The sequence below is a fragment of the Dermacentor variabilis genome, chromosome 1 (genome assembly GCF_050947875.1).
Source record: "Dermacentor variabilis isolate Ectoservices chromosome 1, ASM5094787v1, whole genome shotgun sequence".
NCBI classification, from domain to species: domain Eukaryota; kingdom Metazoa; phylum Arthropoda; class Arachnida; order Ixodida; family Ixodidae; genus Dermacentor; species Dermacentor variabilis.
The window spans coordinates 218,261,212-218,275,899 of NC_134568.1; the positions used below are offsets into that span (position 1 = coordinate 218,261,212).

General features: G+C 46.8%; 1 protein-coding gene across 2 annotated transcripts in view; it reads right to left on the reverse strand.

The window, feature by feature from the left end:
• Nucleotides 1-14,688, reverse strand: part of LOC142557214 (band 7 protein AGAP004871-like) — a 370,091-nt gene that overhangs the window by 263,196 nt on the left and 92,207 nt on the right. Inside the window, exon 1 of one of the 2 annotated variants that reach the window (XM_075668928.1) lies at nucleotides 11,138-11,388. The exons of the other annotated variant lie outside the window; for it this stretch is intronic. Coding sequence (XP_075525043.1) covers nucleotides 11,138-11,186 — 49 coding nt within the window. The 5' untranslated portion in view covers nucleotides 11,187-11,388. Of the gene's footprint in view, nucleotides 1-11,137; nucleotides 11,389-14,688 lie in introns of those variants that run through there. 2 annotated transcript variants of the gene reach the window in all.

Sequence of the window (14,688 nt, forward strand, 5' to 3'; positions counted from 1 at the left end):
CTTTCAAAGAATGCGACGGTTGCTGTCACCTCGAAGGGAGTTTCTTTGTTTGCCCTTCAATAGTCGGCTCGGGGCCCCGTCGTCGTCTAAGCGGGCGCTGGTGAAGTGGTCCCTTCCTAGAAAGAACGCCAGAAATGCCCTTGCACTTATGAGGCGAAACACTAGCAAGAACGTGGTTGAGAATGAATGTGAAGCTTTAGATACTGCATTAAGATAGCCTGTTGGCATCAAGATAGCATCTCTGGTAAGCCTGTATATTTAGGTGTTGTGCTCGACATAAAATTATATGAAAGTTTGGCGCCCTTTCTGTCGTCTCCTTTTTTCTTCCATGTGTTATCTTACATTGCACCAGAATACTTTTATTAGCTATGCACCAAGTCGACCAACATAGTACCCTACTAAAGCATATTTCTTATATAGTGGGCCCTTTTCTGCCGTCCTCATCCAAGCAAACAAGCACTACCGTATGTGAACCTAATCGCTACTGCTTTGTGCCGTGAAACGTTCATCGGTTTTTGTTTGAGGAAAGGTTTCGTACCCTATGACATCCTGATGCTGTTTCGATTTGTGCAGCCTTCGTTTGGCTTCAAGCGTATCTGCAACATCATAAGCTTGGAATTTTAGAGACAAGTACTGCTGTACCAGCAATTGCAATTGCTGCGCGTCTTCTGCGAGTCGAAGTTCCCGGAGTGGTGGGCCATTGCTCAGCTGCGGTCGTTCCAACGCATGGCTGCTGAAACGACGGAGTACTGGTGCCGCTGCATCCTGGTTCAGCTTCCTAAGAGCGCACCCAAATCGCCTCGGCCGACTGACAATGGGCTAGTGGGAATTTTTACATTGCTGAAAGTGTGGCGTCCGTGCGCAAGAAAGGACCGAACTTGAGCCTTGACCGCAAGATGCCTGCACATGAACTTCTGGCTCTAAACCATGGCGTTTCTTTGAGGGCGGAAGAGCAAGACTGCGAACGTTGCCTTCTTTAGGGTGCTAACTTACTCCTGAGAGACCCGTACACAGTTTCACAAAGAATTTCAACTGTAATAGACGTTTCCTTCTTCAGGGACCAGGAACTGTTTCTTCTGCAGGCTGACAAAGAAGGCGGCTTTGTTGTTATGACGCAGTGCCTTTTCCTGGAGAAAGCCTCTTTCTCAATAGAGAACTTTCTTTCTTCAACAATAAAGCCTATCAAGGTAAAAAGTCGCGCTGTATGTGTCTCTGTGCAATGAACTCCAACTTACCTAAACTTGCAAAATCTACTATTGATTGCAAAGGTAATACGTTAGAAGCGTTTTTCACTGTTAAGATGCATAAACCGGAAAGGCCCTTTACATCACTGAGCATGGTACTTGACAGCCTCAGGTTAGTCGCTTCCTGCTGAAGCATTTAAATTAGCTTCATTATGATGATCCGTTCGCCACAGAAAACAGCCACAGTCACGGATTTTCTGAATAGCGGAAGTGGTTTTGGCTGTGCCTTTTCAATTGATGTCGAGGATTTGTTCCATTCGGTACCCCATAATGAACTTCTATGTTGCGTTAGACATTACATAGAGGACAATGGAAGCACTGATTTAATGAATTCTTGTGGTCTGTCCATTGACAACATTATGACATTCCTGGAATTTTACCGAAACAGCACCTTTGTTTCTTTTTGGTACAGTCTTTGTATATTGGGTCATGTGTAGCTCCTGTCTTATGTAGTATATATTACAGCGAAGCTGTTTAGCTCTAGCCCCTGTATGCATCCCGCGCATGTGTTCCATGAAGGGGGAGGGGGGTACCCTGCATAGTCGACAGGAATGTGTGCGCCGATCCCGGAGATAGTGTAACACCGCGCGACCGTGGCGGAGGTTAAGCAGGCTTCAAGCACTCCGCCAACTTCCCGAAAATAAGTTGAATATCTTGACTGCAAATAGAACCATGTTATTGTAAGAGAGACACTGGATTACACACACACACACACACACACACACACACACACACACACACACACACACACACACACACACACACACACACACACACACATATATATATATATATATATATATATATATATATATATATATATATATATATATATATATATATATATATATATGACGTAGTAGTTCTGCGGAAACCCGCAAGGTGGAGAGAAGTAATTGATAAAGGAAAAGGTGGATGTCTGACTTTTCCTTTATCAATATATATATATATAAAAGCCACAGTCGTCCCATAGCAAACATTAACACCCGATCATCTGCCATGAACACTTCATTTTTCCCCGACGCTATAACCCGTTGGAACCATCTCCCAGAAGATATCGTGTCATGCACTGACCGTCAAACGTTCCGCGATATGTTAAATAACCACACTGCTTAATTACCGATCCCACCGACCCTTACTCTAACAATGTTCCTTTTTTTTCACAATTGTTCCTGGCTTGTGTTTGTTTATTCTTGTTTCTTTACTGTTCTGTACATTTCTTCTAACATTGTTACAAGGATTAAAGCCATCCCTTATGTAATGCCTCCGGGCCTTTAAGGTGAAAATAAATTAAATGAAATATATATTGGAAGGTGCACTTAGTGGAGCAAGTAGGCCTTCATGCGCTTTGTTTTAAATCCTCTTTGACGAATAATGAGAGCGGGAAAGAGCGTGGCGACGTCATTCCCATAAAAATCATGATAAACATATTCCGAACACTTCGGTTATCCCTGCGAGGTTTGTGTGAGCCTCATACCCGAAGAATCATCGGCAGAACTCCTTGCAGGAATTCTTCGTGCCATGCTCGGTTAGGTTTGAAAATAGGAACCTTTTGCGATCTTTAATTTATTTATTTATTTATTTATTTCTGAACGTTTACTTTTGGACGTTTCAGTGACGAGCGTGCGTGGAAACTTCGAATGAGGGGTTGATCACTCTTCATTGACAATAACTCTTCAGAATAGCCTTACTGCTTCACCACTGCCGTAACTCCCTCAGCCAGCTGCGACGTTCTACCTTGTAGTGCTAGCCTTAACGCCACGCAGTTGTGCAGGCGAGAATTGGCAAGGGTCCTACAAGTAAACAGTAAATAAATAGGGACATCGCTTTGCTAATGCGTTCTAATTCATTTTGCAACAGACTGTCTGCTGCTTCCGCAGGCGTATAGTTGCAAACGTCCGACGCGATTACTAATCCCGAAGAAGTTAAGACGGTTGTTTTTCGCAAGCCAGTTGCCTCAAACGCAAACGACGAAAGAGACGGGGATACCAAACTTCCACCTGAAGGCGAAAGCAACAGCGCGGCAAAACAAAACAAAAAGAAAGCTTATTTCATGCCAACTTTGATCCGCTACATCTATTCGCGCCAGAGTTTATGTGCGGATGCCAGTAACAGTGGCTGACGCGGGACCGAAAGGAAGCGATGGCAGAGGCTGCAGGAAAAGGGATGGGGGAAGTCAAAGAAAGAGAATTGCGGCGCCGTTCTGGCTTGTTCCGCCAGCCAGCCCTCCCGCCAGGTTCAACCCACAAACGCGAGAGAGCGCGCATTTTCCACGAAGGGAAAACGGGCACCGCATCGCGGGGGCGCATTCCACGCACCCGGCGACCAGAAAATCGGTCCGCCGGTTCAAACGCCGCGCTGCGCTGCGGTGAGGGGCTCTTCCGCATCGCAACGTGCCGATGCACCGAGAAAGCACCGGGCGCCGCGCCCGCTCTTCGCGCTTCCCGAACCGCGGCCGTCTCAACTCTCCGGTGCAGCCGGTGCGCGACGCCATTCCGGAACGCCGGCGTGTGCGTGCGCGGGGGGCGAGCTCTTGCAAAGCGCGGAGACGAGAGAGGAAGACGCAAGCTGCGATGAAGGTGTCGCCAATTCCCAACGGTAAAATCACAGCGCAATCGCCACAGTTGGAGTGCGACCGCGGGATTCAGCGGTGAGCGACAGGCGCCGGCACGAGAGAAAAAAAGAAGAGAAAGTTCCATCGCAGTTCGCGCCTCGTTTTCGCACTGCGACAATCGGTTTTTGTCACCCGCGTGATCTCGCGTTTTTTTTTCCTTCTTACAGCTATCTGTGAGTGCGATGGTTTTTCTTGTTATTTTGTTCTTCTTTGCTTGTTAGCAAAGTCTTGCATATATGTTTCCGCGAGCCATGCGCGGAATCTGAAAAGTGACTGAAATGTCGTAGTCTAGAGTGTCAATCCGAATGTCATGTTTTGAAGTACCCAAATGTTTTTTAAGTGTCTGCGCTCGCTTCATAGTGGAAGTCTAGGTGCTCGCAGATGGGTGCTGTTCCGAGCTATGTTCTTTTCTGTGCAAGCTCAAAAAAAAAAAATAAACAGAGATAATATAAGAAAAAGAGCAAGCATTAGAGGCGCTTGCACGTAGGTCTGCGCTTTCGTGCTTTCTTCGAAATTATTCCATGAATGCATAGTTGCTACAGGGAGAAATTCGCAACGCGCTCCGAAAGTTTCTCCTTGTTCAGTCGCGCGGCGCAGGTAATGGAAAAGCAGTACGGTGTGGAAATTCGAAGGTTCACGCTGTGCACATGACATCAATTCTGCGTTGCAAACTCGAGGCGAGATCATATGAACAAAGTTTTGAGCACAGTGTTTAAGCACTGAGTCCCACTGAGGACGTCATATCTATATATCCTTCGCTTGCAGGATTTCAACTTTTGAGGGCCTCGGCATACTCGCACCGATTCACTCGTATATTTCGGCGAGAGTAAATGACCTTAATATAGTCATCAAGATGAAAGTACGGAGTCAAATTTTAAGCTAACGAAGTTGCTGTCAAATGTTATTTCCGGTGCAGATAATTGTCTCCAGAAGATGTGCAGCAAAATTTTATCCTCGAACGCATGCTTCCTTTCTTTTCTCTCTCTACATGTCTCAGTCGACTACAGTTTATTTTTCGATTATTGGGATAGCCGACCCTTCGGTGGCCTATTTTCCCATAATCTCATAATTTATTAAACAGCAAACAACAATTCATGGGCCATCTCTGTAGTTTTTAAAAAGTTATAAAACTGTCATTTCTGTGTAACGAAGGAGATAGATTACGAAGAGTCATACAGGGGCATACGACTGCGGCCTCCTACTTCCTTCTTTCACAGTTTTATTCGACCAGTTATATTTAAGGGGGCGAAACCAGAAATTTCCTTAAGCATTTATTTGCCGCGCCACTCGGTCGACAAACCAATCCCACAATTCCCCTGCATACGGCTCAGTTTCGGCTTGGCTTCTGATGCCTCCTTTGTATCGCTCTTACCTTTTCTTTTCTCTCTCTTTCGCCTCTTCATTCGTTTCGCCTTTGATAGTTTCAATCACCCTTGGTTTTACGTTTTATTTTCTTGCTTTACAATTCGATGCAGGGCGTTGCTTGAGAGAGAAACGAACGGGCACCTCTTATGCCACTAGTGAGCCTTCAACCCCCCTAATTATTTTCCTGATAACGTGAACGAAATCTCGTAAATTGGGAAGACGTGAGAAAAGTAATTATGCGAACTCTCCTGGTACCTTTTCTTCTTTTTTTATGTTCCGGTCGGCAGAGGAAAATAATTAAACTCTGCCTAAAACAAAAAACTTTTGTTCGGAGAGACAATCAGTGAAAGGCTCCAGCATTGCTGCTCACGTATCAGTGATTAGTGTTATGGAGCGAAAGCTGCCCATATATGCACATTTCGACACGCGCTATAGAAAGGCTCAGAGGCTCTTTAAATTTGTTCCTGTGATTCTCTGTGACGTATGCGATGTATTACTACATGCGCATTTTTATTACTTTCTGCGATGTGCACTTTCTTTCATCTTTTTTGTTCGGCACCTGCAAGAATTAAGATGACGTTTTCCGTTTTTGTTCCACCTTGAGTGACGGAGCCTGGTGTCGTATGTTTCTTAATTACTGAAGGCGTTAACTCTGAGTTCATTGCATAACAGTTCTTCCTCTTTGACTGCAAGCTCATATGAAATATAACCACTTGACATATGATAAAAAGATCTTTGGACGAAAGGGTGTACGGTAGCGCGATTAAAAGACGGGACAGAAGAAGACACACAGCGACACACACAGCGACACACACAGCGCTGTGTGTCCCTGTGTGTCTTCTTCTGTCCCGTTTTTTAATCGCGCTACCGTACACCCCTTCAAGATGCATTACCAACAAGCCCACATTGCAACCCTTTTGAACTAAAGGGCCCGTTTTGGACCATACATGAGCCTTCGGTGTGAATGCGGTGTCTCGAAATCTATAGATCTGGTGCTTGTTCGGAGAGTATCGAATTGGTACAAAGTGTTTCGCGATATTGCGCTTCATTTTGCTTCTCCGTGGCAGAAAACTGGAGTACTTAGTAAGCATGTCTAATGTTCTGTGTATATTGTTTTTGAATAAAAATTTAGGACATGCTACCGCGGCTTCTTGTTTTTCGAGGTTTGTTTCATAGACCACCCTCTGAGACGTTCACTTTCCCAGAAACGACAGTAACCAGAGAATGTTTCTTCCAAATGCGAACAGAGAGGAAAAGAGACAAAAAAAAGAAGGGCTCGGCAGGAAGCTCAACCAGAACCCAGTTTGATACCCTACTAACTATCTAGCTGGTACTTACGCGGAACAGAAATTAGTTACCAGTGGTTGGTCAGGAAAGGCACCAAATGAGCGGGCGAGGATCCCTGGATCGAGCTTGAGGTTCGATTGCACGTGTGAGCACTCTGGCCAGACTGCAATGTAAGTGACTGCGGCCTTACATCTCGCCAATCCCCGAAGCCCTTCCGGTGGCCCTGTCGGCCACCAAATTACTCTCGGCACCAACGACGAGAAAAGCTAACTGTGGAACTTGCAGCACGTCATTTAACATAGCACAAGACTCCTACACTAATCCGACTCGTTTGAGCATTACAATTATGAATATTATTATTTTTGTAGCATCCTTTCTTTCGACATCGCCGTAACTAATTTTTCCGTACTCTACCCTACTCTATTTTTGCCGCTCTACTGTTAAATATGAGATGAAACTTTCAAGTGTGAGTTCAAAGTTATCGGTGCCAGTTATGCTTGCAAGTGATGCGGGTAATGATTGCATAAACATAATATTTCCGGCAACTGAAGCAAGATGTTTCATGTAGAATAAATACGTTAGGTGTAGAGCGAGGTGATTCTTAACTCATCATGACTTAACTCAACTGACAAATTGTTTTGAAGGCTGAAAAAGTTTATTTGATACTTCAATCGCTAAACTTGGGTATTAATTTAAATAGCGCGGATGTGCACACAGATTTTTTAGGCCAGTTGAGTTCTTAAAACCTGTACTGCGTCTGGGATTTCGCATATATTGAGCCGTTAATTTTTCTTTAAATTCTTGTTCTTTATTTGTAGGGATGAGCGAATAGCCGTTTCTGAGACCGGACCGAATACGAATTGGGTACTGCCAGATGCGAATCGAATATAGAATATTTTTAATAGCTTGTAAATTATGCACAACCTTCTCATCATTAATATCAAACAATTTTCACATCCTGGTATTCACAACATTAAAAAGCTTCTGTCATGGAACTTCACATTTCGGAAGCATGGTTTATTAAAAGCACAAAGGGAACACCCTAGAGAACAACCAAGCAATTTGTTGGCAGGCTCGTGACTCTTCGGAAACATCACGGTCATGCCTTGTCACGTCAAGTTTAGAAAGGCAAGTTTGTGGGCCAATAACGCCTGTCTATACATCACAGACAGATGTACAATACATGTTGTCTGCGGCAATGGTAGAGCGAAAAAAAGCAATAACGTTTCGCTAGTGCGTATGGTCGCGGCAGATGCTACCCCTATTGTGTCAAGTACGTTGCAGTGAAACACAGTCAGATTTATTAAAGAAAAAGCCATAAGTGGCTCGTTGCGCGATGGCCTTGAAAAATACGCGGCGTCCAGTCGACTGGTAAAAAAAAAAAGAAAAAAACACGTGACCTTTTCCGAGCGAGTGGCTGGCGGAGAGGGAACGATAGGCGCGCGCAGACAGAAAAACGTGTTGCGTCGCTGGCGTCATGGCGGCGGCGGTTGTGGCGACAGTCGACTGCAAAGCGAGAGAGACGGCTATGAAGGACGCTCGCCCGGGACCTAGCGGATTGCGCGGTGGGCCTCGGAAGTTCGCTACGCCCGAGGATGCTCGCCAAGCAAGAAACGAGGTGCGAAGTGCGATGCGGCGGGAGCAAAGCGTTCGAACGCCGGTGCTGCTTTCCCCTGCTGAGAGGATGCAAAGTAATTCTATTCAGATTGTGTTACACATTTGTAACACTTACTGGCGACAAGCATGCTGCACATTCAGGTAGTGCATTGAGTGCTCGCGTGTGTCGTTGAGGAGTTCGACCTAAAGCGTCAGACGCGTACTTCACACTGCGGCTCGTGATGTCTCGCACGAAGTGTGACCCCTCCGATCGTATAACTGAATGCACTATTAAATGTGCAGCAGGCTTTCACCTCCACGTGTTATAGGAGTGTAACGTGCTGCAGAATTTTATTTCGACGAGAGCACACGTGTGTTGGATCTATAAATAGCACCAAACAAAATATCATTGCGAGTGATCGCAATTTAGGCGGAAAAGTCTGGCTCCCTGAATGACGCAGCATGTTCTATACGTTATACGCACTGTGGATGGGATGACAGTTATCGACCCTCTTGCTTCAATTTCATCTCTGCTCATGCACGGACCTCGACGCGAAGTATTCGAAAACTATTCAAAAGATATTTGAATTTTCAAATAGTGTCTATTAGATTTGAGGACCGAATCGAATAGGGCAATATTTGATTGATCATTTTAAAGTTTAGTATATTCGCACACCCCTGTTCATTCGCAAACAGGCCCGTCGAACGTACCTGTGGAGACGCGACATGGGCTCGCGGCGTTCTAATCATGGCATGCTTAGTAGGGTCCTTACAAACCGTGTCCCGGTAGCCACTTATTAGCAAGGCGGCTAAAATTAAAAAAAAAAAACAATAGTCGCGTGACTGAGCCGCAAGTCGATGAAGCGAAGAAACAACGACGACGGAACGCTGCGTTCCTTTAACCGCACACATGGCAGGTTGAATCTAAACTATAAACTATGGTATCGTGAACTTGCGGGTTGACAGGGAGATCAAATCAAGGGCATATGCTTCCTGCTACTTCGTTTAACTTGTGGTGATTAGAGTGAACAAACTATAGGAAAGAGGACGGAAAGTGCTCGAGTTGGTCTTGGTGAAATTACCATTACGCAATGGCAGACACCTCTCTGTCACCACAGGTCGAACTATGGCGTTTAGCGCGCGATAGGTGGTTCGAGTCGAGGGAGATGGGCCACAGGCCACCCATCAAGATGACTCGACTGGATCTGCATTGGCGAGGTAATGAACCTCGGCCCTCCGTATCATTCCTCAAGACTAACGATGGCCACTCAGATCGCCGCCAAGTTAATCTTGTGTTAATAGGAGAAATTTTGTTGCATTGTAATTAGTAAACTGTTCGTGGAAATCGGCCCCGCACGATATTCATGCACTCTATAACTATATGTTCAAAAAAATATCTCCTTCACCTTACAGTTGAATTAAAACATGCACGAAATGTATTTGTTAAAAAACGTATATGATACCCGTGCAAGATTGCATAAGCGAGCTCGAAGTCAGATTCTGAACCCATGAATATAGGATTGCCACTTAAATTCTTCCTAAAAAGAAAAAGGCCCGAATTCTCTTTAGGAGTAACAAAACCATGAATACTTTCAGTTCTTGCATTTTAGCAAGCATTGCGCATTCACAGACAGTTGATTCCTCCCTTCTTTTCCTCTCGTCTTTCGTGCGCTTTTTTCCCTTCCCCTGTAGACGGTAGCCAACCGCAGCTATCCTCAGGTTAACGTCCCTGCCTTTGCTTTTGTTTTTGCTCTCTTTTGTTGCATCTTATCAAGTTTTAGCGAGCCTTGCAGCGACACGACGCAACTGACTTCCGTTAAAGAGTCCTGAAACCTCAACTAAACAATTGGTACTTGCATACGTCACGCAGCCAGGACGTCTCGACAGAAACAACCCCTTTTTTCTTTCTGCCCTCTGTGCTGGCGCCGTTCCATTGCCGCCATCACACTCCACCGCAAAGAAGACACGCGACGGTGAACCCGTTGATTACATCCATAAGCAATGTAACATCGCTACTGGATCGTTCGCGGCGAAGGAAGTGCTTTCGCTTGACCATGACATCAGCGTGACGTCATCGCCTGTGTTTGTCCTTAGCCGTACACGTAGCTGCTTACATCACGAACTCCTTCGTGGTTCGCTATATTCTTTATTCCGTTCACACCTTCCGTTCACGCCATTCACTCATTACCGCCAAGGTACAAATAGAGGGGTGGCAGTGCACTTGTTGTGGTGCCTTTTTTGTGTAAGAACTAACGCAGAGAGGCTGGTTCATAGTCGTCCATTTAAATAAAGCTCTTGGCGAATTTACAAGGCCTATAGTCGGGAGCTGCCGTTCTTGAAATATTCATACAGCCTTTACTGTCAGTACGCAAAAAGGAGGGCGCGAAATTTGCGAAACGCGCTCCATGTTTCAGTCAAACTTTAATGCTTTCAAACTACAAGAGAAACAATTGTAGCAGAAGCATTAAATACTTTATGTCTATACCAAAGTAACACAAACAATGTGTTAAAGACGCTTGTTTGATGCGGAAAAATGGAACAGAAAAACGAAAAAGAAACAGCTCACACTGCATTCGTCATTGGGACTGCGCTACTCCTACCAAAAACGAAGGAGCAGACCGCTAACTACTCGTACAACAAAAATATTGCCTGGGTTATCATTTGCCGCGTCAATTTCTTGCTTCCTTCCGGAATATCTTGTTTGCTTTTGCCCCTAAAAAGAGGGGCGATTAAACACACAAACAAAAGGTTAACAAGACATATAACGCAATGGGCACTGGGCTCTTCGCAAATGACTGTTCGTCACCACGAACAATTTCGCGTTTTCTTAGCTCAGTCCCTTGCTTTTTTGCAGAGTCATTGCCAACCAACCTCGGCTCAAACGTTGAGAAGCGAAAAGAACGAGGTAGTACAAAAATGAAATCCCCAGTCTGCCACCCAAACCGCGGGCAAAATCCGTTCCCCAGCAAATATCAGCTTCGCAAGCAAAATGCGCAGCCCGCGTAAATTGAAAAGAACAGCTCCGCTTTACCGATCACTCCGGTCAGGGGTACCTTTACGTGGTCGGCATTTTTCGGCATCCTAAACGACCGTCCCGAGCCAGGGCAACGAGGTTCAGCCGCGCTCACTCAAGCACACGTGCACACGGGTCACACATAAGACGCACAAGCGCAAGATGAAGAAACGCCGCCGAGAATGTGTTAGGCCTCGGAAGAAGCCAAGAGAGACGACTTCCCAACTCTCGTTGCTGAGGGCATTAGTTAAGCTTGGCAGCACAAGGCACGGATGGTTTCCTTTCGTTCGTTACTCGCCGTTTTTTCTACCTTTTGATTTTTTTTTTCTCTCCCTTTGGCGCCGCCTTCGGAAAGTCAGCGACGGTCCCCCTTCCCCTTTGTTTCTTCTCCTCCGGCTCCTTGCGGTCGCCGACAAGCGACTCAAAACAATAGGGCCGCAGCGGGGACAAAAAAAACACAGTGCTTGGCAGCCTAGGGCAGTCTCGCAAGGGCGAACCAACGCCCGGTACAAGGCGTGCGTCTCCTCGCGGCCGGCACGACGAGCGCTGATTGCGACGAGCGCCTTTTTCGCGTGCTGACGAGCACACCTGTCTTGCGTCGGCTGCACTCGTTCCCTTTTGCGCGAGCGCGCGTTTGTTTTCATTCGGCGCCACTTGGAAACAAAAAGCTCTTTTAGCTTACGTATTCATCGCTCCGCACTGCTCACTCTGCGCGCCTTTTACAGCGAACCGCACGTTTCATTCGTGTGCAAAAAAAAAAAAAAGAAAACCTACACTTTGTTTAAGAAAAGCCGCGCATGGTTCGCTCGTTCGTAAATGCGTTTTGTGGTGTCGCGTGCTGTCGATCCCCTCAGGCGGCCAGTCCAAGTTTGCGATAATTAGTGAGTTCCAGTAACGCTTCAAACGAAACGCTGAAATCAACGGGAATTGATTGAGTCGTGATCATCTGATATGCTATCTTGATTTTGTTTAGAGCGAAGATGGGAACGAATGGCGCTGCGTGCTATACTCCTATCAGCGCGTTCTAGCGGCGCCGCGCCGAAGAACCTCTCCGTATGTCCCCTGTGTGCATGACGTGGCTCTCTTCCCTCCTGCCGCTTTTAATCCCTTTCTACTTTTAGCTGACAGAACAAAACTTGTTGCTTGAACAGAAAGCTTTTGGGTGATTATGCTTTCTCCGCGCACGCGCAGTGATGTATGTCTGGGATGCACTTATATGGGGTCTTTGTGGAATAAAGATTAGTTGCAAGTCTGCGCCTGTCTTCGTTTGCTCTCTCTGTGTGGTCGTTTGTTTGCGCAGTTATAAAACTGTTTGATATACAGTATCGCAGATCTGAAGAAATAATGGACATCGCGTTATTTATTGATGTTGCATTTGCTCACGCACGCACTCACGCACACATGCCGTCGACGGCAAATTCGCATTATCAATGAGATATCGGTTTAATTGTACCCAAACGAAGTTCTAAGAGGAAGTTTCTATATATTTAGTGCAATTGTTCTTTCTCTACTATTCAGTTTTGCATAGGAATGTCAGAGACCTGAGGTGCCGCACTTCATGCTTCCACCATATAAGCTTTCACAAATCTAATTCCTATATTCGTCATTTGGTAACTCATCAAATCGACTGCTATCGAACTGCCAGGGTACGAGTCATTCATTACTTCGACTCGCGAGGAACGCGGTAAAGTTACCGTTTACATCATTGATCGTGTTGGGTGCGGAAGAGACAGCACAGGTTCTCTTGCTCCGCTCTTACCACCACACGAACATTTCAAGAGAACGTCACACGTATCGTTCACCGTGAGATTGAAGTGGCGAGTCCGGCCCCCGTCCATCCACAACCCCCTGATGGTACCTTTGGCCAAGCGGCCCCCACTATTTCCTCTATTCAAGCAGTTGTGCGGCAAGAAATTGCAAACCTTGGCGTCCGGTTAGGAGGTGTTTGGATCGGACTGCTGGTACGATCTGTTGGGAACTCGGCGCTGACGCCCGTGGTTGTACCTGGGTCGCAAGCCCCAAGGGTAGCGTTGGCCTGGCGGCCTGGGGTACAACTGGAAGCATCCGAAGGTCCCGGCAAAGCATGAGTCGACTGGTAACAACGAAACAACTTGTTTATTTTAACATCGCAAAGAGTTGGCGGTCAGGTTTGACCGTAGTAGAGAGACGGGAGAGCACTTCACTCAACAGAAGAAATCGGAGCCCTCCTTTTGGCGTCCGGGGGCAGCTGTTTTTATACTCTCGCAGTTGAGGGCAAGAAGGAACCCCTCAAAAGACGAGCACGTGAATGTACAATGGGCTAATGGTGACGCACACTGTCGTAGCGATGCCGTAGCACCATGTCGAGCACGATCTCGTAGCACCCTGTCGTGGCGCTGCCGGTCGGACACAATGACTGTAATGAGAGGATGGTCCCTGCTTTGGCATCGCCTGTTTCGGGCATAATGACTGGAACGAGATCCCTGCTTTGGCATCGCCTGTTTCGGGCACAATGACTGGAATGAGATCCCTGCTTTGGCATCGCCTGTTTCGGGCACAATGACTGGAATGCGAGGATGATCCCTAGGCGGTCGCATCGCCGCAGTCGCGCCTGGAAACACCTGGCGATGAGTGTTGCGGCGACGACGATCGGGCCAAAATGTCCGCCGCCCCGCCGCAGTCGCGCCGGCAAAACCACGTGTCGCAGGCGAAACGCAACAGACCGCCCCGCCGGGGGAAGGAGATCCCGATGGACAGGGGACTGCATCCGCTGTCCGGAGGGATGTCGCTCGATGATGCTCATAACCGAAGTCGGGCGTCCCTCGACGTTTCTTGAGCGCAGCGCACAGAGAAGGCCTCGTTCTCTCGTTCAGGTTCGCACGGGACACTGCAAAGTGACTTCGGGAGAGTTCACATTTTTGTTCTCGTTCCCGGCAAGCGTTAGAACTACGCTGAAACTCAACCGCTCAGTCAGCAAGCACGGCACAACCCTCACTAAGCCCTGCCAGGCTCTTTCCCCTTTTTATACCACTGCCTAGTTCCTTACAGTAGTCTAGCATCACTCAGAACGCGTCCACAAATTGAAAAATTGCACTAGAAAGCATATCGTCACTTTGAAACACTAAACAAAAGCAATATGTTAAAAAAAATCCTGCCTCAGGAAGAAAAACATCAGTAACAAACAATTTTGAGGCTGATTCCTACGTTAGGGGCTTCGACTTAAGCCATCGGCGTTACCGTTGAGACTCCCCTTTTTGTAACGCACCTCAAAGGAATATTGTTGTAAAGCGAGGCTCCAGCGCAGGAGGCGGCCATTTTTGGGAGAGATGGTCTGCAGCCATTGGAGAGGGCAGTGATCCGTCTCAATGATAAACCTCGAGCCGGCTAGATAGCATGACAATTTCTGAACGGCCCACACGAGACATGCACACTCTTTCTCGGTGGCGCTATACGCCTGCTCACGACTGGTCAGCTTACGACTAGCATACAGGACGGGGTGTTCTACTTCTCCATTTTCCCGTTGGCACAGTACAACGCCCATGCCTCGCTCACTAGCATCGCACTGAACAATGAACCCTTTTGTATAGTCT